This window comes from Chenopodium quinoa, unplaced genomic scaffold (genome assembly GCF_001683475.1).
Source record: "Chenopodium quinoa cultivar QQ74 unplaced genomic scaffold, ASM168347v1, whole genome shotgun sequence".
In the NCBI taxonomy this organism is placed as follows: domain Eukaryota; kingdom Viridiplantae; phylum Streptophyta; class Magnoliopsida; order Caryophyllales; family Amaranthaceae; genus Chenopodium; species Chenopodium quinoa.
In genome coordinates, this window is record NW_018743032.1 from 3,306,392 (window position 1) to 3,332,968 (window position 26,577).

General features: G+C 35.4%; 2 protein-coding genes across 4 annotated transcripts; both read right to left on the bottom strand.

Annotated features, from left to right (window-relative positions):
* Positions 1-1,680: 1,680 nt before the first annotated feature.
* On the bottom strand, positions 1,681-15,150 carry LOC110730416. 3 transcript variants are annotated; one of them, XR_002513059.1, is made up of 10 exons: positions 14,658-15,150; positions 13,146-13,252; positions 11,904-11,988; positions 7,455-7,515; positions 5,870-6,945; positions 5,210-5,454; positions 4,775-4,965; positions 3,207-4,116; positions 2,715-3,123; positions 1,681-2,325 (listed from the first exon to the last, which is right to left on the bottom strand). XR_002513059.1 is itself a non-coding variant. In XM_021910219.1 (8 exons), the coding sequence occupies exons 5-8, from the start codon at positions 5,970-5,972 to the stop codon at positions 4,054-4,056; spliced, it is 624 nt and encodes a 207-aa protein (XP_021765911.1). In that variant the 5' UTR covers positions 5,973-6,945; positions 7,455-7,515; positions 11,904-11,988; positions 13,146-13,252; positions 14,658-15,133; the 3' UTR covers positions 4,026-4,053. The 3 variants fall into 3 exon arrangements, 1 of the variants encoding a protein (XP_021765911.1); XR_002513060.1 differs by having other exon boundaries at positions 1,685-2,325; positions 3,207-3,308; positions 4,775-4,987; positions 14,658-15,145; XM_021910219.1 differs by lacking the exons at positions 1,681-2,325; positions 2,715-3,123 and having other exon boundaries at positions 4,026-4,116; positions 4,775-4,987; positions 14,658-15,133.
* LOC110730414 lies at positions 8,317-11,640 on the bottom strand. Its single transcript, XM_021910218.1, has 2 exons — positions 8,870-11,640; positions 8,317-8,781 (listed from the first exon to the last, which is right to left on the bottom strand). The coding sequence occupies exon 1, from the start codon at positions 10,454-10,456 to the stop codon at positions 9,707-9,709; it is 750 nt and encodes a 249-aa protein (XP_021765910.1). The 5' UTR covers positions 10,457-11,640; the 3' UTR covers positions 8,317-8,781; positions 8,870-9,706.
* Positions 15,151-26,577: the final 11,427 nt, after the last annotated feature.

The window sequence follows — 26,577 nt, forward strand, 5'->3', positions numbered from 1 at the left end:
CCCGGATATGAACACCCCTACTGCCGAGCACTCGATAAGAGACACAATCCGAGACGTGTTCATATCAAAAACATTAGAACACTTGCCCTTTTGCACACTTTTATTGCTATTTGAACTTTTGAAATTTTGGAATTTTGGTAAAAATCACTCAAGCTTTTGCATAAATTGCACACCATCCCATCCCAAGGTTAGGTAGATGTGGGTTGAAAAAAGAAAGGTTACTCGTTAGACAAGGCTTAAAGTGGTTTATCAAGAAAGGATTGTATATTTGAAAGGGGGAAGGTGATATGATGTGGCTACAAGGGATGCCTCAAACCATTGGTATACCTTGTGTTTAGCTCGACAAGGAATTTTTTTTTTCTTTATGGGATGTACTGCAATACAATGATCATATGCAAGAAAATAAATGCTCATTTATTAAAAATGGAAATGATAAAATCAAACTCATGAAGTAAATCTAAGAAGAATGGAGGATGCCTATGCTAGACTTATTGGGGGGAAAGGGAAATCAAAAATAAGCTAGAAAAGAATCATGAAATCTTGTCGTTGAAGCCTGCCTCGTACTTCATGCTTTCCTTGACCAAAGGTTGTAGAAAAGGAAACCATGGACATTTCTTGTCAATCACACGACTCGAACTCGATTCAATAGGCCCATATGGGGAAAGAGCATAGTGTCTAAAGGGAATGATATGTATGGGGAAGCATGAAAGAGGAAAGTATGTGAATCTATAAAAAAAACAAGGCACATTTTGACGCATTTTGTACATATATTGACCTTAAAAAGCGTCATAATTTTTCATTTTGACGCTGTAAAAAAGCTTCAAAATTTTTGAAGTCAAAATATTTTGACGCTTTTGTGTGTCACTTTTAAAGTATAGTATGTCGCTTTTGTGTCATTGCTTAAAAATTATGGCACTTTTTTGTATCATTGTTAAAAAATTGTGACGCTTTTGTGTGTCATTGCCAAAAAATTATGACGCTTTTGTGTGTCAAATTGGGGGCATGTATTTCCACCATCATTAGTGCCCAAAAAATTGTAACATTTTTGTTAGTCATTGTTGAAAGAAATTGTGACGCTTTTGTGGATCAAAGTGATGATATATTATTCCCTCCAATAACTTTAACACCACCAATAACTTTGTTGCTTGAGAGCGTCACTATTCCCCTTTTATTTTTTTTTTGGAAGGAAATCGATAAAATTAAGTTAGGAACGTATAAAACTTTGAACAAACAAAATATATTATATAATATGATATTTAATGAAAATGCATTTACAAAAATTAAATTAGATAAACACACATATACATAAATCCGTTGACATAATATAACACTATATATCCAATTCAACTAAACAAGTCTAGTACTTGAATGCAGAAATATAGATATTATCCTAAAACTAATGTTCAAACTAATTACACATAACTCTATTAAAACTACTAAATACCCGCACATATATCATAAAATATCAAATAAGATGTGCTTGAAGCCAAATCTGGCTTTGATTTACTTTTCACCATTGCTACCTACATCATCAACAATTATATATATATATAGATATAAATATAGATATTATATGTATGTATGTATGTATGTATGTATGTATGTATGTATGTATGTATGTATGTATGTATGTATGTATGTATGTATGTACACTTCGTATACAAAAAGAATATGCATAAGTTTGTATTCAATCACTAATTTAACAAGTATAAACATAAAATATTAAGAAGTACTAGTATTCACACATACATTATTATATCCAATGCAATAATTTGACCAAAAGACATTAATTTAAATGTTTATTTTTATGGGTAATTCTACATGGTGCTCTCTAATTTTATAATTTTCTAACCTTATTGACCATCGATGCTCCTCAATGACCCCTTACGCACCTCACCTATATTCAACTCCCTTACAACGCTCAATCCATGTCAACAACAAAGTGAGAAACTAATTCTAACTCAAAACTCTCAAAGGCTTACAAATTCAAAAATTTCAGATTAAAACAACCAATTTGAAAAACAATAAACTCATCAAAAGCTTTTCAGATGAGTGAGAAATCTTCAATTTAAATCAGTCTTTCTAGATTTGCTCTATTTCTGCACTTCTTTGTAGAACTAGCCAGTTTATTGGCATACAATTTCAAAATAAATCTTATAATTTTTGTGTGTATTCTACACAAAAAAACAACCAAAATATATAAAATAAAATAAAATAAAATAAAAGAATTACTCAATTCGGACAGAAATTGAAGGAGATATGCCCGTTCCAAATAGCAATCATAACTTGTTCGAATCTGCTCCTTTGCTCAAAACACCACCAAAGCTGCAGCAACATTAATCGAACAAAAACCACGCAACAACAAAATCAAGACAACAACCCGGCAACAACAAAAGCTTGATGTAATTGAACAATCACTGGAAATGCATGTAATTGATTTCATTTCTTTGTTTTTTAGCTGAAAAGATATGTACTTGCCTCTCCCTTGCCTCTTTAAATATACTAAGCTTGGATTGAGGCGCTTGACTTAATTGGTAATATTCTTATTAAGGATAATGTAAGGAAATTTAAAGACAACTAAAGTTGATTTTAATGTATAATTTGCATACTATGCAATTCTAAGCAATTCCTCTAAAATTATTAATGCATGCAATTTCAAGATTGCTACAAATAATGAAAGGAAGTGGATGAAAAAAGAAATATTTAATCCAAACCTGAGAATCAAGAAGTTGTATTGCATTATCTATAACTTCTAATGAAACATTTCCATTACGTGTTTCCTTTAAAACCTGTGCCATCATAGAGCCAATTGCATCAAATTTTGTTCCCAATATTTGATTTTGTTCTGCAAGGTCTTCATTTTGCTTCTTCATATCTGATAGCCACCTTCAACTTCTCCACTTCCATATCACTATTGTTGACATAGTTAGACCCTTCTTTCCTTAAATGCCCTTCCACTCCAAAGATGTAGCTTTGCTTCACACCAAAGCCATAATTTAGAGGACGTTTAGGGATCTCGCCTTGATACATAAGTTGATTGAAAACTTCAATTTCAATATCAATCTTGGGAATGGAAGAAGAGGAGTTATCAAGGCTTTCTTGCACATTCTTGATTGCATCCTCCTGTTACATGATAAGAAAATTTTTAGACTTAGCAAAGAAACTAATAAATCAATGGTTAAACAACTTTTCATTGGTATAGATACCACAAACTGACGAGATGTTGTGCCCTCTTTGAAGCTTCCATCTCCTTCGCTATAAACACTTTTTAAAAAATCCAATTCACTGAAATCTCCTTTTTATTTTTTCTGCAATGTGAGAAACAAACAGTACAAACAGTTATCTAACAACTTGGTAATATAAATGTTGTTAAGCCACTTAGAATACTATTAAAATTTGCTTTTATCTTTTATATATCAATGCACAGTTGCATAGTGTAGTGTGGTTATATTCTTTTTGTTATTTCAATGATACCCTCTACCTTTCTGCCCACTTTTTAGATTATTCTTTCAATGCTAGTTAAGTTAATATGACATATATGATTATAAAGTGACAACTTATGTCTACCATAAATCATCTCTCTAACCTTTTACCAGGAAGACAATTTGATTTATTGTAAACCAGAGTGACAATATATAGGACGTAACTTTAAACTCTTGATTGTCCTCCTGATGTCACTAAATTACAATTGTATTTAAATTGCAATTGTATTCATATTTTACCTTAGCTATTATAAGTCTTTTGTTTTTTATTTTTTATCTTTTCTTTAAATATAGTTCATGAAAAATCTACAGAAAATTTGGCAGCACTTCCCCTAAAAATGGCATAAATCAAAAATTTTAACCTTGTACAAACCTGCACAAAAGACCAGCCATGCTTCATATATACATGGCAACATAAACCAAAACTAAGTATATAGAAGGCATTTGCAGCAAATTGCTAAGTTCCAAAGTTTGTAAGATAGGCAGACAACATAAACACTATATGCAGTTTTTAGGACTAGATAAAATGAATGATAATCATACTAGAATAGCTCTGCGATTTGCATAGCTTTTAGCACCGCTCCTGCGCACAAGAACTTGTGACGCACGCAGCTTTTCCGAGTTCAGACAATTTCTGTTTTCATTAAAATTATGGTTAGCATGAAATAGAAATGAAGTTACCACAAACTAAAACCACCATAATCAGAATATAACAGATCTGCTTGTGTGATTGGTAGTGAGTTGGTCTGATGGAAGCTAGCCTCTATTCTCACTAACACGTGTACTGTGTGTAAATATAATGGACTTGAGATCTCTAAATCTTATCGTGTGACTACCTATCTATGATGTGATGCAATGCTAACATAAGCAAGCGACTGATTGGCAACATCAGGAAAAGAGAGGAGAGAATATGTAGCTTATTAGAGTGACAACAAAGGAAAAGATTTATAGCATCAGTAGCAGTACAAGAGGTCCATTACTGTTGTGTCATTGTGTATACTTTACTCTTTTCTCTCTGGTTTGTTCCTTCTAAAGTTACTAGATTTTTAGCTGAATTGGTTGTTTTAAGTTTATAGACTTGCTGGTCACAGGTTATCTCTTATGAAGAATTAGAAGACATTGTAGGAGGAGTTGATCAGCATAAACACATAACCGCCAAATTGTTACTCACATCTAGGATTATTCATTTATTATCTCCTACCAAAATGTTACTAACAACTTAAAAAGATACAAAACGGTTATACAAAGCTAATCTATAAACAAAAAATTCCCGTAAAAATCAGAATGCAAACCTTAGCGTCTGATGGAAGCCAATAATCAAACAGAAAACTCCAATTCTGAGTTGTGATTCCATCAGGTATACTAGCAAAGTTTTGTTCACGCGTTTTTTCCACAGGGTTGAAATAATCCTTCTTCAATGCATATCTATGATTCTTCCATGCTTTGCCAATACGCTTTAAAATAGCATTCTTCATTTCCTTTCCTTTGGGTAACAAAAAATGTGCCTTAAAGTAAATGTACAAATAAAGTTACATTAAGATTGATCTATATAGCATATACAACTTATAACGTGTCATACTACACGTGAGTTATTATTGTGGCAGTCACATAATTATAGCACGTCATTTATCAGAGAACCATAGAATATGTCAGGCAAGCAATAGATTAAAAGTGTGTAGTAATGAAAGTAAGATTAAATATTCATGGTGAACGATTAAATGACGTACCCGAACAAGGTTAACAATATTGCCTCTCATATTCGAGCTCAACTTATGCCAATTTAAAATCCCCACGGGACAAAATTCTTCTCGTTTAGCAATGTCTCCTAAGAAACTCACAAGGATGGAGCCACCTTTGTGAAGAGGTTGGTTGAATTCATTAAATTGGACGAAGTACCTAAATCCTGGTGCATCATTCCACACATCTCGAGGCTGAACAGAACCCTTCACAAGGTGTCGTTTTCCATCGACATCTATGAAAACAATGAAATCTAGGTAAGTATTTGTGTAATGAACTCATATGATCAGACCAATGATCGACCTTCGCATACTCAGAATAAAGACTAGAGGGGCCTTGGAGGAGATGGATAGTGGAGCAACAGTGATTGCAGCAACAATAGAGCAACTACATATCTTAGCATAGCAACCAAATTAATGAGTACACGACAAGGGGTTAAGTAGGATCCTTACGACAGCTTAGGGGTTGGTTCACATCAGTAGCTACTGTCGAAAAGTTGAAAACAAAAAGGCTTGAAAAAAGAAAGACAAAAAAAAAGAGAGTAAAAGAGGGAAAAACAATACAAATAGCAAAGAGCAGGAAAAAGAAAAGAGAACTGAAAAGAAAAAAAAAAACAAAGCACATAAAATTACATACGCATTTACACTTACCAAATGCCACAACCTCTTCTTCCTCATCAAACTTGACATGCTCTGGCCAATTTTTCACTATACTTCGGCGTCTAAGTTTTGTTCTTTTCACACCACTGTCCATTCCACCTGACTCAGTTAACTCTTCTTCACTCTCTAACTGAGATTCAGGTTCGTCAGAGTCATAATTTGACCTTATGTTGCTTTCAGCATGAATATATGCATGAGACCTGTCCTTATGGAGTCCCACTGAACCAGCTGTTCATTTGAGGTCGTGTCGAGGGTTGGCCTCCAAAAAAGGAAGACGTCATAGGATGCTTCTTTTGAGTTTGTTGCATAGCTTCCAGGGTGAAACAACTCTTCTTTCTAATTGGGACTTAGCTCCAGTCAAAGGAGAGACAATAGGTTGCTGTGTAGCTCCCACAGGCAGTGCACCAGTTTTAGCTCCAGTAAAAGGTTGTTTACTCGGATGTTCTGTAGCTTTTTGAGGCTGCTTTGATGCTTTAGTCAGCTGAGCTGTTTCTTTGTGAGGGACTTGTGTTGTTTCTTGTGAGGGCTGTGCACCAGTTTTAGCTCCAGTAAAAGGTGGATTAGTCGGATGTTCTATAGGTTTTTGATGCTGCTTTGATGCTTTAGTAGGTTGAGTTGTTCCTTTTTGAGGCTGTTGTGTTTCTTTATGAGGGAATTGTGTTTGTGGTGTTACAGATTGTAACATAGGATACGATCTAGGTTGTGATGGAATTATAGGAGGTCTTGATGATATCTTATGTTGGGACTTTGATGGCATTATAGTTGGCATGCCTGCTTTTGATGTAGCTATAAATGAAGAAGATGTAGATGTGGGTTTTGATGCATCTATAGAAGATTTGATTAGTTGCGATATGTGCCCAAACGTCTGTGATCTTCCAACTGTCGGAGGGCTAAATGGTCCCCATTGGGTGGATGGGTTAGAAGACTCGGATAAGCGTGATTGTGACACTGTAGTAAGGCTGGACTCAGATTGTACATATGTCGAAGTGGGTTGCTTATTCTGAGAAAATTGTGCCTCGCCAGGAGTTAAAGCAGTTCTTTTACTTCTGTAACTCATTCCGAGACACCTGTTACCAGAAAAAAATACAACTAGTCAACTACTATGTTAGTCGTTGCTATCCACATCAAGAGCTTATAATTGGAAAATAAAAAACAATACATATTATTTAGTGCTAATTAATAATTATAATTCATCCATAATACAATCAGTTTGATATTATGTATATCTGCATTTACAAAATCAGGCTTGTTATAAAAATCTGAAAGGTTGTTTCAGACCAAATTCCGTTGCTTAGTAAGTTATCTGACTCATAAGTGAACAATGGTTTCATACTTTAATGTGATGCCATATGCAATAGAATCAGATATTTCTTACAAATGCTTCTGTTTTTCAAATATTGCTGATGGTTACTAATATTTGAATTTTCAATTATTCTGTAAACAGTAAAAAAAAGAATCATTAAATGATGAATTAAATTATGATTATTTATCTAACGTAAAAGTTATCAAGTGCATATAATTTTTCAATGCAGTAAGCTGGACAGAAAGGAAATATTGAATAGGGGAAAGTATTTACCTAATTAAACCTCTTCGTTTTCTCTCTTTTTGACAGGAAGTTCTTCAAATGTTGCTTACACCTAAACAAATAATGAGATTATAGCTCCAATTATATATGAGATTGTTGGGAAAGGATTAAAAAAAAAAATTAGCATGTTAATTAAGAGCAAACCCAAATCATAAGGAAAACCGTTATAATTGTTAGATGGTATGAGAAATTCGATTGTAATTCAAAAATAGAATTAACAAAAAATAAAGGGATAAATTCAGCAAAAGAAAATATTAATTAATGACAAATATAAATTTATAATTCAATTCAGCAATTACAAATCCAAATTAAATAATAAAATAGGAAACTAATCATTCATTGTTGCTATCTACTTCGGGTAACTCATCCCCTAAATCAAACAAGTCTCTAGGCTTAGTCTTTACAACATGAAACCATCCTTTTCGTATCTCATCTTCAATGTAAAAAACCTGTTTTGCTTGAGATGAGAAAATAAAAGGATCATCTTGCAAATTTCTTCCTGTATGCATCAATTTAGAGAAATTAACACATATAGAGCCATTTTGATCTGATTTAACACCCCTATGTATATCTATCCAAACACAATGAAATAATACAACTTTGTAAGTCCCATAATAGTCCAATTCATATATATCCTTCACTTTCCCATAGTATGCTTCTCCATCAGCTTCAACCATGATTCCAGAATTTTGGGTTGTCAAACGGCTATCACGGTCCATGATCTGAAATTTATACCCATTGATCATAAAGCCTTTCATTTTTTTACCATAACAATTCAATCCACCTGCCAAAACTTTTTAAGTTTCCCATCTTCAGTGGTTTCATCTATTGAGTGTACCTATCATGATAAAATATAAAGTCAAAAGCAGTCTGCTATTTTTGTAAGAAAATTGAACACATTAGGATACATATATATCACCTGACTTCGCAACCACTCACCAAACTCCTTGATGATCCAATTACTTTCATCACTTAATTGGTTATTCATAACATAGAATAATACTCTGTTACTTACTCAAGAAGCTCTTGAATTTCATCAGAATGATGTAGTAAAACATAGCGATGAGCTTGTTTTAAGCTTTTGTCATCTAGACGAAAATTGACCTCTTTCCCAACTACTCGACCGCCAGAATTACACAAGTATTTTCCAAAATTGGGGCTATCATCATCAATTCGTTTAGGTTTGTTAAAGACATTCTTAACACCTTCAAGATATCTTGAACAAAACCTAATGGTCTCCTCTAAAAGGTAGTCTTCTGCAATTGATCCTTCAGGTTGGGCTTTATTAGCTACATGTGACTTTAGATGGGCCAAGTACCTTTTCAAAAAATCAAATTATAATTTCAATACAATACACTTACAGATTTCATAAATTAATTTAGATTATACATGTAAATAAATCTAACCTCTCAATGGGATACATCCATCTGTATTGTACTAGTCCACCGAGTTTAACCTCCTCCACTAATTTCCAACTCACAAAGGGTTAATACAATTCCTTCTTGAAGAGCATCTAGATTGTCAGGATCGATAGCAATGGAGCATAATTGCTTGAAAAAGTAAGACAATTTTGCAAGCAAATTAATAACTTTTGTTGCATTAGAAGCTCTTAAGGCGACGGGAAGGATATGTTGCATCAAAACATGGTTGCCATGGCTCTTAAGGTTAATCAACTTTTTTTGCTGTATGTTTACGCATCTAGAAAGGTTAGATCCATAGTCATCAGGGACTCTGAGTTTTTGTAAAACTTTTAAGAACCTCTCTTTCTCCTCTACAGACATAGAATAAGAAGTCGAAGTCATATGATTATCTTGAACCCAAAGATGTGGCTTTATGCCCCATCCTTGAAGGGCATCTCGATCAGCCTTCTTATCTCTGCTTTTATCGGTATTTAAAAGAGTATTTAAAATATTTTCACACACATTTTTTTCTATGTGCATTACATCTAGATTATGCCTTAACAAATTATGCTCCCAGTACTCTAAATCATAAATATGCTTCTCTTGGTACCAATGACAACATCATCTTCATTGTTACCCTCATTACTTCTCTTTCTTTTTGATGCCTTCCTATAAACATACCCAACGTTTTCTTGTAGCCTCAATATGTCAGTCCTACTAGGCCGAGGTGGAGAGCCTCAATATGTCAGTCCTACTAGGCCGAGGTGGAGCTTCACCAAGCTCTTCGCTTCCGTTAAAACTGTCACTCTCAAATCGATATGGATGACATGGCGGAAGCCATTTTCAATACCCACAATAACAAGTCTTACTCCCAAATTTTTTAGAAGGAGTTGAATCAATGCATATAGGGCATGCCTTATAACCTTTGGTGCTCAGACCGAAGAGCATTGCATAAGCAGGAAAGTCATTAATAGTCCAAAGCAAAGCGGCTCCCAATTTAAATTTCTCTCCATCATAAGCATCAACCCCACTCCATAACAACTTCAATTCATGGACTAGTGGCTGCAAATACACATCAATGTCAATTCCGGGACTTGTTTTACCGGGAATGATAATAGACAGCATGAACGAAGATGGTTTCAAACATAACCATGGTGGAAGATTATAGGGAATCAACACCACAGGCCATGTACTATAGGTCGTGTTCATCAAACGATATGGATTAAACCCATCACTTGCAAGTCCTAATCGAACACTACGAGGATCTGAGGCAAAATCCTCAAAACGTTGATCAAACGATTTCCAAGCTAATGCATCGGAAGGGTGCCTTAGCATCTTCTTATCAACATCATTCAATTGATCATTATGAGTATAATGCCATCTCATGTCTTCCGCTGTTTTTGAGGACATGTAAATTCTCTTCGGTCTAGGGATAAGAGGGAAGTAACGCATTAATTTAGTTGGCTCACAACTCCTAGAAATAGTCTTATCTTGATCTCTGACATTATCATTTGTACCCTTATTTTTCTTCCATCTTGATGTACCACAAACATGACACTTTTCTTTCTCTGAAAAATCACCCCAATACAACATACAATTATTTGGACAAGCATCAATCTTTTCATACCCTAGGCCAAGGTCTTTTATTATTCTCTTACTTTGATAATAAGACGAGGGAACTCGAGTATTTGGGGAAATGCGTCTATGAGAAGCTCGAGTAGCATATTAAAGGATTCAGTATACCAATGACTCATACATTTTATGTGAAAAAGGTGTAAAAGAAAAGACAGTTTGGAAAATTTAGTACACCTGTCATACAATTTCTCATCAGAAACATCAAGTAATTTCTTATACTTAGCTTCGTCTTCCGTTGTTGAAAATTCTAAATCAGCCTCCTCTTCATCAAAGGCAGGTTCTTCAAGATACTCGTCATTTTCATTATTTTCATGTGGTTCAAAGGTTAGGTCACTTGAGGGTTTTTCAAAACTAAAAGCTGATCTCAATAGGCCTCCTACTCGACCTTCAAACCTTGTTTGATCTAGAGGGGATCCTTGACTAGTACTCCCTCCATCACACCCAATCATACGCTGAAGCAAATCCCCTTAACCATGAAAAATCCATTTCTTATATGACTTATAAAACCCATTAAACAAGATATGTCTTTCCACTTCATTTACAGAAAGCCATTTATCCACTTTACATGTCTTACATGGACATCGAATCTTTCCTTCTACCTGAGCTACCTTAGCAAAGTTAATGAATTGCATACAGCCTTTGACATATTAAGCGTGGCTTCGTGGAAGTTCTATCCAACTTGTATCCATATCTATACATAATTAATACTTTAATAAGGGATACTATAATTTTGACCAAATAAATAGAAAATTTTAAAACGTACTTATCAGAATAAATATCAATTTCTATACAAACTAAAATAAAGTAAAGCAATGTAAGCTATATGTTTAGGTTATACTTGTGTAATTTAATCTATTTCATTTGTACTTTACCTTTCTTATACAACTTGTACTTTTGCATTAGGCCCTGACTATATAAGTTAACTACTATGCTACTAAAACTTTAGAGCAACTAATAAAAGCTAAAATAAAATGGGCATGCATTAAATAATAAGTGGTATTAGTTTTAAGAAGATGCTTTGTATTCACATCTATAGTTCTTTCAATTGTAAATAGATCTCAAAATCTTAAGCAAATAATCCAAATTTCAATAGTTTAATTTCTTATCCTAAACTTTTAGAATTACAGCAATTATACACAAAGGACATATTTAGAGCTTTGGGAAACAGTAATACATCACAATAGGAAGCCACAAATGTTTGAATAAATAATAAACACAAATCAAGTTACTAGCATGATAACAAATCTTAACAAGTAGCATGCAAATATCGAAGATAATGTAAAGAATAAGCAAATAATTTGATTGTTAAACTCTTACTTCTAAAAAAATATATACAAGATTCTAAGTAACACAACATAAAGTATTATGTCATTAAAAATATAGAGTTTCTCATTCAAATATTTACCTCTATTATGCCCTTTGACAAAGACACAACCAAGAGAAGAAGATTCTACACCATCTATAAAATTCGACTTCTACAAATAATTTCTCTGTCAATCACCAATAAACACAGAAGTCAATACTCTTTGTCAGCATAGTATGTATAAAAAAAATATTAAAGAAAGTAGACTTAACACATTCAGGAAGAATAAAGGCTGATTTAAATCTTCCTATAATACAATCAGTTTATATCATAGAGGAAGGACAAAGGCTAGATTGGAGGTTGACATTAGTTAAACAACAGAAGCATTAAACTTGAAATACAAGATATCATTATTTGAGATGATGAAGCATGACTAAACTTGAACACGTAAGTTTCAAGCACATGGCAAACTAGTAATTTCTAGCTTCTAATACGCATTCCATAACCCTTGTTATTATTTCCCTCTCTGAACCTTTTCATATTTATGATTTGTTCTAACAGTTATGTAAAAATTGCAATAAAGGCTGATTTAACTCTTCCTATAATACAATCAGAACAGACAAAGGAAAAGCAATTTGAACTTCCCTCTCCTAGTCTCCTCCACTCCCCAAGAAAGCAGCATAGACTAGAGGATCTAACAATAGAACCTGATATTAATGTGAATTTCTTGCTTGCTTCAACCAAGTATTCATACCGTTTATAAAAATCCAGTTCACTCAAGCTAGTAAGGTACCAAATTTTATATAAATTTCAACACATATTGGACCATTAACATATATAATTCACTTGCACGTATATCTCAAGGTCCTTACAAAACCTAGCCCTATCAACTGATGTAGCTGTCATTGTTTCTAGGCTATTAGAAGTTAGCTTTCAAACTTTGGTGTTTTATAAAACAAACAATTAGATTGAAATAGAATGAAAATAAATATGGAGTAAATTATTAACCGCTCAAAAAACCTTTTCTTTAGCTTTTCCAGAACATTAATTTATCCTTTAAATCCTACTCCAAAATACTACTTCATCAAAAGCTGAATTTTGCAGTTATGAGAGTTTTGAATCGGTCAAAATTATTAAGAGGCTATTGCCAAACACGGCCTTAAAATAGATGAGAAGAGTCTAAAGCATTATAAAATGCAAACTGATCACAATGTATAAAGAATGAAAATATTAACAGGCACAATGATCTTAAAATATAACTGTGATAAATGATTTCAAGGGTTTAAGATCCAAGATGAAATATGAGACCATGCACATAGTACAAGGGAGAAACAACATTCTTACCCCAAGACCAAAAGATCCGTAAGTTAATATGCAAGCTGATGCATCTCTAACAAATTTTCAGGAAGTTTCCTCTGCCAAGCAACTTTTGTGATCCAATGCTGAACAATCTACAGGACAAAAATGATCACCATGAGTTAGTGAGTCCACGGACACAAGCACAGATAAAATTAGATGTGTAGAACACAAAGAAAAAGCAGCTGCAGTTCAAATGACTATCAAATTTGATAAAACATTAGTCGTATGAGGTGGAGACATACATGAGTATTATATAGAATAACACTGTTAGCAGCTTAGCTTCTAAAGCACTGCACAGAAGCATAACTATAAAACTGAACCATACCCTTGAACAACATACTAAAAGTTGTTTAAGAAGCCCACTGCTATATTGTTAACATAAAATTTACTCCAAGTGGGGCTACCGGGCAAGAACTCTTCAGTTCCAAATCCTAAATTGGTGAAGTGGTAAAAGATCCAAGGAAAATAGAGTCAGTGGTCTCTGCTGTTAGCCCATATGTTTGCGCAACCATGTATGATTTAGATTTAAAAACACTTGGACATACCAAGCAACATAAGGCACATATGGTCCCTGTGAGTAAAGCAGTGCCGGAAAATGTTTTGGCCAAGTGCCTTAACAGAAGCATCGGCCAGGATATTGCATAATGTAGAGAGGATGATGTCAAATGCAACATATGCCAGGTTTGTATCCTCTATATATTTTGTATTTTCATTTTTAATAGTCTATTGACATGGCCACATGGGAATCAAGAAAATGGGAAGCTGGTTAATAGGAAATCTAAATTCTGCTTTTACTTGGTTTTGAAAGACTACTTTTATAATTAGGTGCATTGAAATCACATGTTGCTACTTAAAAGCAAAGTTTTAACAGTTTAATGAAATAAAAACTATTCTGAAATCCATTTAGCACCTATAAAAGAGCCGAATGAAACACTAATTCTATAGAGGCGGATTAAACAAAGCATTGATATATACATATATCCAATTGCTCCAAACAATTGCTATCAACCTTACAAAGAAAAATCTAATTGAGGCAAAATATACCAAAAAAAAAAAAAAACATACAATCAGTCATGTTAATTTAACAACTGAGTTTGATTAGAAGTATTAAGTAAATGTAGCCGTACATTTTTTTAAAAAAAGTAAAACTACTTGAATTTCAATGAACAAATCATGGAATAGCTAACATGCAGAAGCAAACATGCGACCTATAATCCAACCAGCCAAGGCTAAAACTAATATAATATGTATAAATCTGAAATTTAACAAAAAGTTACAGTTTTTATTGAAAAATATGCACAATTGGAGCAACAATGGCAAATGGGTAACCAATTCTTCACCAATAAAAAAAGTTAGAATATAATTAACCAATTTAATAACTCAACCGATTCGTTAATTCAGCCAATTCTTCAACAATAATCAAAGTATAATCTTGCATGCAGCAATCAGCATACCAAAGAATTAAAGAAAAAAAAATTTAAAAAAAAAAAAACTTACATGATTATTGGGCTTGAATCTCGATAATTTTCTCCAAGAAACTAGAGAACCGATGAATCCAAAGTGAGAACACCAAATTAAATTCCCCAAAAGCACAATTAAGAGACAATTTTTTGGCAATTTGTGAACAGTAGTATGAAATTCACATATCTGAAAGTCACATTGTACGCATCATATATATAGAAAAAAAAAATTAAAGAGGTTAGAGATCAGATAAGTGGGTTGAGATGATTTTACGCTAACTGAAAGCAAAGAATTGGGGATTTTTTTTGTGAAGATTCAAAATTTTGAGGCGAATTTCTGAGCGGCGATCAATACAGGTGGTTATTGAGGAACAACGAAAACCGTGGGAGCTGGTGCTATGGGGTCATGGGGAGATAATCCCGGGATATTAAAATTTTCATTTTGGTTTAAATTTAAGTTTAGCGGGTTGAGTAATTGATAGATGGGTGACACGTTTCTCTATCTTGTAAATAATGACGCTTTTGGCATCATTATATATTTTGACTCTGAAAAGAGTCAAAATATATTAATTACGTATTCACGGACGGAGAAAATTATGACCCATTACAAAAGCATCAAGGTAAAGGCGTCAAAATTTACACCAATTTCTTGTAGTGATGTGGAAAGTGTCTAAGACGAAAAGTGTAAGATATGTAATGTATGAAATGTGATGTAGAAGGAAAGGGTGTATTTATGGAAAGACATAGAAATTTCCGGAAATGGGAAAGACCCTCAACTCGAATGACGAAAAAGATGACTCATGCATGGACCTAAGTCATGGCCATGGTGTGAAAAAAGTATGTACAAAGTGTGTGCAAAGACTCGTGAGTGAAAGTGATATTTACGAGACTCGTGTCATGACCATGTGACTAGACATGTGGTTAGACTGTATGTAAAACACATATGGGTTCAGAAAGATCGAAAAAACTTAATCAGAAAGTAAAATCAACGAGACAGTACTAGAATTGAGCCAAACACGAAGACAGAAGGCTGGCGTAAAATCGCCAAATCCATCGCTGGAAGGTAGGTTCCATCTCCCGACGATAGCTTTATCGCGATGTGATAAGACTATCGTCCGGCGTTGGTTTCCAACATCCTGCGTAGTTCTGATGTTCAGCGGCAGTTTCAATTTTCGATGTATTTTTCGATTTTTCGCAACGTCGCTTCTATTTTAGTTGTGAAAAATATTCGCGGTCTTTCCTACGTGTATGTCCTATGTTTTTTACATATTACAGATGGTCTATCCAATGGGAACTTTTTTATGCTTATACAACAATGTTAATCAAAATTAAAATTATGCACATGAATATCTAGAATCTTTCAAGTCTCATCCACTCATTCTAAATCAATTGCAAAATAAATTTAGGAATCAATCTAGAAATCCACCCTAGTGGAGTCGCCAAAAACTGTAGGGTATTTTTCATCTCATCTTTGAGCCCTACATGTGGTTCATGCTATTAGGCATGGCGATGTTCCAAGGAAAAGAAGCTAGAGATAAAAGGGTCGCCAACAAGTTTTAGAAACTTGTAAATCGTTCGCGGGTGTGAAGGTTACATCCCATTCACGATCACGGAGACCGCTAACTCCATAATAGTCCGGAACCATGACTGGACGTTCGGGGATGATGGTACGAATCAAACCTAAAAAGAGATTGAACTCGCCCTGAATAGGGGGATATGTTAAACATCGCCCACAAATTACTACATAAAGCCCACAAAATTCACTTGGTTTGACAATATTGCCCTTGACCCTAAAAAAAAAAACACTCACACTCTCATCACTCACACTCTCATCGCTCATCTTCTTTCAACCTCTCTAAAAAAAAAAAATTTCAAACAACGGCGATGTCGAGGCGGCAAGGCAAGGAATTGGCGGCGGCGGCGGAGGGAAGGAGGTCCCAAGGAGGCAAAGTACAATTTGTAAAAAAAAAAAAAAAAAAAAGGAAAAACCGCCGTGACGTAGGTGGGGCGCCCTGGCTGGACGCCCAGCAAGCGGTGGTGGCGCCAGCTGCAGACGCCGCCACCAGGAGGCTGGCGCCTGGGCTGGAGGCCATAGCCACGGTTGTGGCGTTTATTCAAGGCGCCGCAGCCGTGGCTGTGGCGTCCAGCCCAGTCGCCAGCCCACTGGTGGCGGCGTCTGCAGCTAGCGCCACCACCGTTGGCTGGGCGTCCAGCCAAGGCGCCCCCCCCCCTTTTTTTTTTATATTTGTTTTAAAATATTGTTTTTTTTTTTTTTTTTGTAATATATTTTTGAATTGTTTTTATATTTTGTTGTTTATTTTTATAAATTTTTTCAATTTTGTTGTATTTTTTCTATGTTTATATTTTGTTTACAATTATTTGTATGTTTTTAGTTTATTTGATTTGGGAGTGGTAGCTATTTTTCGTATAAATTTTTGTATGTTTATATATTTTAAAATTTTAAGTAGAATTCACTAGGTCGTCATGGTGCGGGGAAGAATGTAGAGCTTCTTAGTAGAAGCTATTCAGTGGAGAGGTCGGGGCATAGACATGTCAGATCCCGTGGTATTTCGGCCTCAGCTCGTAGAGAACGGATCCACCGTCGGGATGAGGATGACGATGACGATGATGATGCTGAGGAGGGTGACCAGGAGGAGGAGCAGGAGGAGGGCGCAGATGAGGATGAGGATATGGACGATGGCAGTGGACCGTATGATGATTACGGTCCATTCAGTCAGAGGGTTGATGACATGTACGAGACACATATGGTGGAGGTGCGTAAGGGTAGGGGTGGTAGGTTTGTTAGTAGATCTGGCACATCATCTGCGTCCACTGTATCTGGGGCAAGCAGGAAACGGTCGAGGGCCGGTAATGATTCTTGGGTTGTTAGGAGTGAGGTGCCCGGTGGGCCTGTTGACGGGATTGTGATTCCTAGCTTTCTAGGACACATAGCTGCCCGTATTTGGGAGGACCAGGAGAGGCCTTCAGTTACGGGGTTGTTGAAATGTCATACCCGGGAAAAGACTTGTAGCTTTTTGCGTACATGGGCTGAGGCTTGGCCGGCGGAGAGCGAGATGTTCGAGCGACTGGAGGGCACTGGGGTGAATCACGTTCCTGCCACCATGCACGATAAGATTGACAGTACGCTGATCACGGCTTTCATTGAGCGATGGCAGCCGGATACAAACTCTTTCCACCTTCCGTTCGGTGAGATGACGATCATGTTACATGACGTCGAGGCCATTCTGGGGATTCGTGTTGAGGGTAAACGACTACGTGATTGTGCCTGGTGTAGCAGCTGCTGTATAGGGTTCCTTCCCTCTGACCGTTCAAACCTGAGTTGTTGTCTGACGTTGTAGATGTGTCTTCGGTTTGGATGGTCTTCTGGAAATTTCTCTAACATAGATGCTAATATTTTAGCAGGCTTGACTTGAGCATCACTCATTTCTTTCACAACTAGTTTCGCAGCAGGACTTAAGCCGCTCAGTTGTCGATGACCCTCTTCATATACTATCATCTCATGGTTGTGATACCCCCATTTAGAGTAACCAATCACTTCCCAACCGTCACGACTTCGTAGTTGTCGAACCTTTACTCTGAACTCACACCCACAACCTTTCCGCTTTGTATCAAACCGAGTGGCTGTACGAAAATCTCTTTCTTCTCTTTTGCGATAACGGTCACATCTCAAAATGCGATCCATTCTACCATCCCGTTGAGATTTATGAGTTACTACTACCAAGCAAAATCCAGCTGCAATTGCAACCTGTTTTGCCCAATCAATCGCCTGTTGAGCTTCTTCGAATGGACCATCATGTCCAAATATCCCACTGTAATCATTTCCGTCTCCACCATATTCCTGCATCAATTATATATTACAATAAATACATTTAACGGATAATACATTTAATTTCTATATATACACAGAATTAACACAAAAAAAAGCATAATTATATATAATCAAACTTAATTTTTATAAAAACCCAATTCGAATTTTCAAACTAAATTTAAAAATATACCATTTCGAATTTTCAAACTTAATTTTAAAAAAACCTATTTCGAATTTTCAAAATTAATTTAAAAAAACCCCATTTCGAATTTTTTTAAAAAATCATTTTCGATTTTTTTTTTTAAAAAAAAAATAAATAAAAAACAACAACAAAATCAAAAAAGAAAAAAAATAATAATTAATTTATAAGGTTGGCGTCTGCCAGGGCTGCCACAGCCACTGGACTGGCGCCTGGCAGGGCCGCCTCAGCCAGTAGAGTGGCGCCTGGCCAGGACGCCAGTCTGGTGGTCTGGGCGTCTGGGCTGGACGCCACTCTGGTGGTTCTGGCGTCTGGCTTGGACGTCCAGGCTACGGATTGGGCGTCCATCCTAGGCGCCGGAGCCACTCCGACGGTAAACCGTGAATTTTAACGGTGACTTACCTCGTTTTCCGTCGACGACGACGTACCTCCGGCGTCCCCCGCATCTCCGGCCTGCCCTCCGGTCTCCCCCGGCGAGCCAGTACGGCTCCACATTTTTTAAACCGATATTATTTCAATTTTAGAAAATGGGCATAATGGTCACACCAAATCATATTTGTGGGCTTTATATGGTAATTTGCGGGCGATGTTTAGCGTTTCACTAAATAGGCCTCTACTTAATTCTTATGATATTCATGTGCGCTTTTCGATCAACGTAACATACATACATCAAGTTAACCCTAAACATGTTTAATCTACGTTGATTGATTATTAATGGAGAATCAAATCTAATATTGGTGATCACTTGAATTAAAGTCATATTAGCCTAAAATCAAATTATTAATTATCTTATTAGGCGTGATTTCAAGTAAAAATTCCCTTTAAACCTGCAAGAAAGGGGAGTGATCAAGCAATAACAATAAATCATGAATAATCAAGCAACATATAATTAATATAACAATCATCATCAACAACAACATTATCAAAATATCGTTAATAGTAAGATCCTAGGCATGATACTAAACGGATTAATAACAAATCCTAGCATGTCACTAATAATCAAATCAAAGCATTATCCTAAACATGATGCTAGAAATCATAATAAGCATCCTAAGCTTGATACTAGGAATCAAAATAATAATGTAAACATGATTTAATCGAATTACTTGCGTTAATGCCTCAACCTTCTTGTTATTGAAACAATACACACTTTAGTAAACTTTAAGATAGTTAAATCAATGAAGTAAATAAATTAAATATCAATTGAAATATAGATTTGGGACCAAACCCTCAGAACTATCAACCTTTCACGCCAAGGTCGAAAGCAACGTCGAAGATGGCTAGAAGTCTTCGAATCTCGTGAATGAGGTATTGTGACTGATTTGGGAGAATATCAAGGATGTGTTTAGGCTAAGGCTAAAAACATTGGAATTAAGAAAGAGAATTGATGATTGTTGATGATTAGAGCTAGGTGGTTATAGCTTATGATTGATGGTTCTAGCTGATTTGAAAGTGGGGAAAACGATCACTATTTATAAGGAGAAAAGAGAATTGGAGCGATCGGAAAAGATTAGAATTTGGAACGAAATAAAACAGGTTTCATCGCGGGGCGGTAGAAGTATCACAGCGCGACGGTGTCCACCGCGGCGCGATAGGAATATCGCGCCGCGTTGGTTCTGTTGACCTACGATGATTCTAAAGATAAAAGAGGTCGTACAGAGTTTGATTTCCAATAGGATTGGGTCAAAAAAATGCATCCAGACGTCTTTGAATTTGATCGGGATAAGGACTATTAAAAGAGAAGTTTTACTCGGGTTTACACTCTTTTGATCTTTATATTTTCGGAAAGGATAAATTAGAACCTTCTAGAGACTTCTAGAAGTTCCTAAGGAATCCTAATGGATTTAGGATTTGGAATAAGGTATTTGGACCCTCACATGATCATTGGGCCGTATGTAAGGTGGACCTAGACTCGGTTTGGGCTTAGTTAAAGGCCATAACTTATTCGTTTTAAGTCAAATTTGAGCTTATAATATATCGTTGGAAAGCTCTTTTCAAACCCCATCCAACTAAGCAATAATTGGACTAGGATTATAGACCAAAATAATCTAGTTTGGACATTTTTATGAGTTGGGCATGAAATGAATGATTTTAAAGGACATCAAATGAATGATTTTGGGTTTAAAACACGAAATGAATGATTTCGGATTAAAACATTTTAGGAAAGGTTAGAAATATGGTCAAGGCTTAAGGGAACTTCACAAGACTCTCCAACTCTTTACCGAACTCGTAAATCAAAGACGTGAAAGGTACTCATCACTGAGTTTGGTTTTTGGGGAGACACAATCAGGTGTCTACAGGTAAGAAGTATATTGTGAAGCTTCCTTCAAAAAGGGGTGCAGGTTGAAAGAATTGGAATGGGTACCTTACGCACAGCTTCAATCACACCACCTTGCATTGAAACACAAGCTTTCTTTTCTAACTCGTCTTCATTGTCCTTAACCACCAATGGAGATTTTTCACTCTCTAGGATAGCATGATTTTCATTCTCAACATATCCTAAATCAACATGATCAAACATGAGTATCTCATCATCACCATAACCCATCTTTTCTCTTAGCAACCTCAATTAAGTTTTTAGGTCCACCAAAATGGGATCTTCAATGAGTTGCAAAGAGGGTTGAGGTTCAAGTTGGATAAAGGGAGTGGTTTTCAAAATTTCATCAAAAGAATCATCTTCCATACACCCTCTATCGCTTTCAACATCATCATATAATCATCCTCAACAATGCACTCAAAAGCCCAATGAGGTGACTCATTCTCACAATTACCATTAGGTGTACTCATATGGGAGGGGGAGGGGGGGAAGAAAGAAGGGCATTTGTTCGGGATTGAGCTAGGTTGGAAATTTGGCTCCCAAGCGCCTCCATCCTAGCTTTCATCTCCTTATTAAATTCTTCTTCCCTTCTCATCCTTTCTAAGTTAACTTCCCTCATCTCTTTAACCTTCCCCATCATCTTCATCATCTCCATCAACTTCTCATTCATCAAATTTTCCATAGAATTACCCTCATAAAAAGATTCATTAGAAGCATAAGGCAAATCATTTGGAGCCATGTAAGAACAAGAAGATGAAGAGAGAGGATCATGCATTTGAGAGTTTGGGGTATGGGGAGCATCATTGAAGTCCATGCACATATTTGATGAAAATTGTGAAACAACATGAACATTATCAACATTGAAATGCATCTCACCACAATTAGTATACAAGGGGGAAGGGTTGACATCATGCATTATGGGTTCATCTTGGAGAACAAAGGATTCATCATTAGACATCATACAAGAACTAGAAAAATCATTACAATTTGCATTAATATCTTACTCATAGCTACCCCTAGCAACCCACATATAGAAATCCTAAGCCTCATTTAAAGATTTGGTTCGGAATTCACCATTACACATGTTTTCAATCACTCTCATAGTATACTCATTTAAACCCCCAATAGATGACCTCACAAGCCTCCCATAAGGAACAACCATGACAATTAGAGAAGTCTTCAAACCTATTAAAATAAACCCAAAAGGGTTCATATTCAAATTGGGGCAAAGAAGAATCAGACATCACATTTTGGACAAATTCATCCATGACTCAATGAAGACAAACAAATAGCAACCAAACAAGAAAGCTCAAGTGGTATACACAAACAAAAAGAAAAACAAAAAGAAAACAAACCAAATGAAAATTATACACAAAGGCCTAGACTCAATAAGGTAATGACACGATAATGGAAGTCGTTCCCCGGCAACGACGCCATTTTGATGAAGTGAAAAATAGGTCGTTACTATCTATCCCTAAATCAAGTAAAATATATAACCTAGGCTAACTAAACACACAAGTATATGGTAAGCAAAGGGTCAATCCGCAGGGAAAGGTCAAACACTACAATTACTATAAAAAATTAAGCTAGTTCGACAAGACGAGAATTGATTAAAGCAAATACTAAACCAACTAATCACAAGGTAAATTCTATATGACAAGCACTAAGGGTGTTCATGACCAATACATGCGATGAGAGCGTGGCACTAGAGCGCAAAGCCGTGAGTAGGAGTTTGCTTCTGAACTTGATCCTTAGGCATCCGAATGGTATGAGATCTCGTCCCGAGCATCCAAAAGATTTGGAGAATCTTCTAAAATAAATCCAGAGCCCCGAACAAGACCTACAATAAAGGAAAATAATGCGAGTAGAGAAAAAAAGACGAAAATACCCTTAATTCACAAGAAATCATAAAATAAAGGAAACGAAGAAACTAAAACACAAATGAACGAAACTAAAGCATTATTTAAAGAGAAAAGCTATAAAAGAGAGGAAAAACAACCTAAATTGCTATCATATGAGTGTTGATTAGGGTATTTTTACCCCGCCACGTGGTCCAATCAGAGTCCGCCATGTGGACCAATCAGAGTCCGCCACGTGTCACCCTAAGGAGAGCCTAAAGTGGAACTACCAGGGCTCGACACGTGGCAGACAGATATCCAATATAGGAATGGCAGCCTTCAAGGCCCAAATCGCTAGGCAGCCTGTCAGTCCTAGGTTTCTATAACTAGGAAGGGCACGCATTTCGAGACCCTATAAAAGGGAGATGTTTCCTCCTAGAAAACACGTTTAGAATATTCAATACATTCAACGCAAGAGAGATTAATTAATCAGATAGAGCATTAATTGCAGAATTAATTGCACACGAGAGTGAAATACTCGGATACTGAGGCTGCTTGTGATAGCCGGATGGTCATTTCTCTCCATAAAGAAACCTGATCCCACTTTACATTCCGCACCTTTTATCTTTCGAACACGTTCTAACTTGATCATCGGAGGCGGAGCTCCACCCAATCGGAGCCTCTGTTGTTTTGCAGTACAGGCGCCCGGAATCCAGTCTTGGAATTGTAACTCACCCGAGGGACACAGAAAACCCCGAAACAAGTGCCATAAATGACACTCATCATTAAGTTAGGCTGGTTAGTACGATCTAATGCCATCACAGTAAATTGAAAATTCGCTGTGACACCGGCCATATGGTGTAATAAGGAGGGAGTAGTTTGGGCTTAGTTAGGAGTTTGGACTCTAATTATACATGTGATGTATAAATAGATGTCTTGCCTAAGTTTTGTAGACAGCCCACAATACACTAGAGCAGTAGATTATGAAGCAAGCAACCAAACCTTAAGCCCTCCTACGCCTCTCTCATCTCACTCCTCCTCCGTCCGTACAGCCGTACGGCTCCCCCCACAAAGTGGTGCTCGGTGGTGGTTCTTGGTGGTTCGTGGCCGGTTTCTCCTCCCCCCTCTATAGAAGGTGGATCGAAGGTGTTCGTTCCCAACTAACTAGCATTAGCGGAGGTTAAATCGTAGCCCATGGACCAAGTAGACGAATCACACTTGAGTAACTATTCTCCTAGAGTTCGTGGTCGATCGCACGTGAAAATCACGCATCAAAGGTATAATATTGTGTTCTTTAAGTGTTATGATTTTAGATCCTTGTTTAGGTGAGAACGAATATGATTCGTGAAATTCTGCAATATAGTACCTAATTCCCTACAGTGGTATCAGTTAGCCTCTTGCATATACGCATATTGACCATAATTTTTTATGCCCACAATTTTAATATAATTATAAGAGGGAGAATAATTAATTTATGGGTCAATTATTATTTTAAATGGTGATTTACCATATGGAATCGTTAAATATGATTTATTATGCTCGAATTTTGCCTAAAATTGGACCGAAAATTGCCCTAAAGTGATCGAAAATTTCGGACCTCCCAAACCCTAATTTGAAAAAATTCGAAGTCAATTGGTCAGACCAATTGTTAGACTTTAGATTGGAATTTGAACCCCATAGTTCCATGTGCGGCGGGGGCGGGGGATGGGGGCGAGGGAGAGGTGGTTGGGCCGGTGGGGGAGGGGGTGTGGGTTTTTTAGTTAATTAATTAATTATTTTTGTAAAACTTTTAAATTTCTTTGACCAATCACATGCTGACACATGTCAGACAACTTGTTATACTCCCTTTATCCCACAATAACTGACACAGTCAAACTTTGCACACATGTCGATGCAATAGTTTGTCCTACTTTTAAATAATCAAATAAAAATAATTTTTTTTTACAAGGTTATATTATGAGACCTTATATTAATGTCTATCTAACAACATATTTCATGATAAAATATCTATTTGTTACATTTATAAAAAGCTATAGTCAAAGTTAATACATGAATAGTGAAATAAGGCCAACATGTTAGTTATTCTGGGACGGAGGGAGTAACAAGTTTGATGATCGGTTGGAACCATTGGAACCAAATTCACATTAAAGTTCGGATTATTAAAAAATAATCCAAATTGAGATTATTTTGGGCGGAAGAGGCAAAGTTAGGATTATTTGTGGGCAATTATTCGAAAATAATTTCAGTTCAGTAAAAATAATTTTAATTCAGTAAAATAATTTAATTTCAGCAAAAATTATTTCAATTCATAAAAAATAATTTCAGCTCAAAAAAAATAAAATAAAAAACAGGTGAAGTGAAATGGCCTAAATCTCAGAGATCAAGAAATGGCCTAAATCTCGTAACAATAGTAAGTACATAGTAGTAAGAACAAATAGAAATAGAGGTAGTACTATGTTGTTGAATTAGTCCTAATCTATTAACTATTACTAAAACTAGAAATTGTTGACATCATCATCTCCCAAACTGTATACGTGTCGCTTTCTCATAAAAAAAATTCCCGCCTAATGCACTTATGATGTCATATATATTTTTGGTTATTTTTTTTATTATTAATCATTTTCATTTCAATCTTTTGACTGTGTCAATAAATACATAAATAAATAATAATTATTTTCGGTAGCTACAAATATTTTTTTTTTATATTATTTTTATCTTTTTAAGGTTTTAATGTTATTTTGTGTATGTGTCAAAAAAAAAATGTTATTTTATGTATGTGTATTTTTTTTTTATAATTTTTTTTACAAAGGATTGTGCAAGCAACCTAACTATGAAGTCATGTACTAATCTATTAACTATTACTAAAACAGAAAATTGCTGACATCATCATCTCCTCAAACTGTATAAGTGTCGTTTTCTCATAAAAAAAATTCCCACCTAATGCACTTATGATGTCATATATATTTTTGGTTACTTTTTATTTTTAATATTTTCATTTCAATCTTTTGACTGTGTCAATAAATACATAAATAAATAATTATTAATAAATAATTATTATTATTTGGTAACTGCGAATATTTTTTTTATATTATTTTTTTTGTGTTTAAGGTTTTATTGTTATTTTGTGTATGTGTGTGGTTATTTTTTTTACTAAGGATTGTGCAAGCAACCTAACTATAAAGTCATGTACTAATAATATGGATGTTTGTTATACAAAAATGAACTAGTTTTGTCGGTAAATGTTTTCATTGTTTTGTATTTTCAAGGTGCTTCTATTTATTTCAATTACAAGTATTTTTAATTTGTATTTCGAACTCTTAGATGACAAATAAATTCGTATGCATATGGTTTGATTTGATTTGATTAGATTGGTCAGCTTTCATTTTTATATTTTGTTACTTATGTAATTTATGATGACAGATATGCTTTTATGATCTAATTTATAAGTATGTCCGGAGTAATAAATAACAGAAATAAGTTATTTCATTCCAATAAATTTTTTAATTCGTACATCGCACATGCCTAATCTAGTTTATTCTATATGTTCCAAAAGTTCGACTCGCTTATTGTAAATTCTTGTGATATAAGTGAGGGTATGAACAAAGTGAATAAAGTAAAAGAGTTTTTAAAAGGTGGTCAAGCGTCTATTATTGAGTACGTCTTGCATCCTGCGTATTATTTGGAAGACAATTTTAGAAGTCGGCACCATTGAATCGATTCCGTAATTTTCCCGTAAAGCCTTTCTTTTTTTTTTAAAGCCTTTTTTTTTTTTTT

Bases quoted from the DNA above. Each gene is read 5' to 3' on its own strand.
- LOC110730416 (XM_021910219.1), bottom strand. From the start codon at position 5,972: ATGGACAGTGGTGTGAAAAGAACAAAACTTAGACGCCGAAGTATAGTG. The intron at 4,988-5,209 runs GTACGTCATTTA...ATTTACTTTAAG, and splicing joins ATATTGTTAACCTTGTTCGG to GCACATTTTTTGTTACCCAA. The intron at 4,117-4,774 runs GTTTGCATTCTG...TAATGAAAACAG, and splicing joins GGCTTCCATCAGACGCTAAG to AAATTGTCTGAACTCGGAAA.
- LOC110730414 (XM_021910218.1), bottom strand. From the start codon at position 10,456: ATGTTGTATTGGGGTGATTTTTCAGAGAAAGAAAAGTGTCATGTTTGT.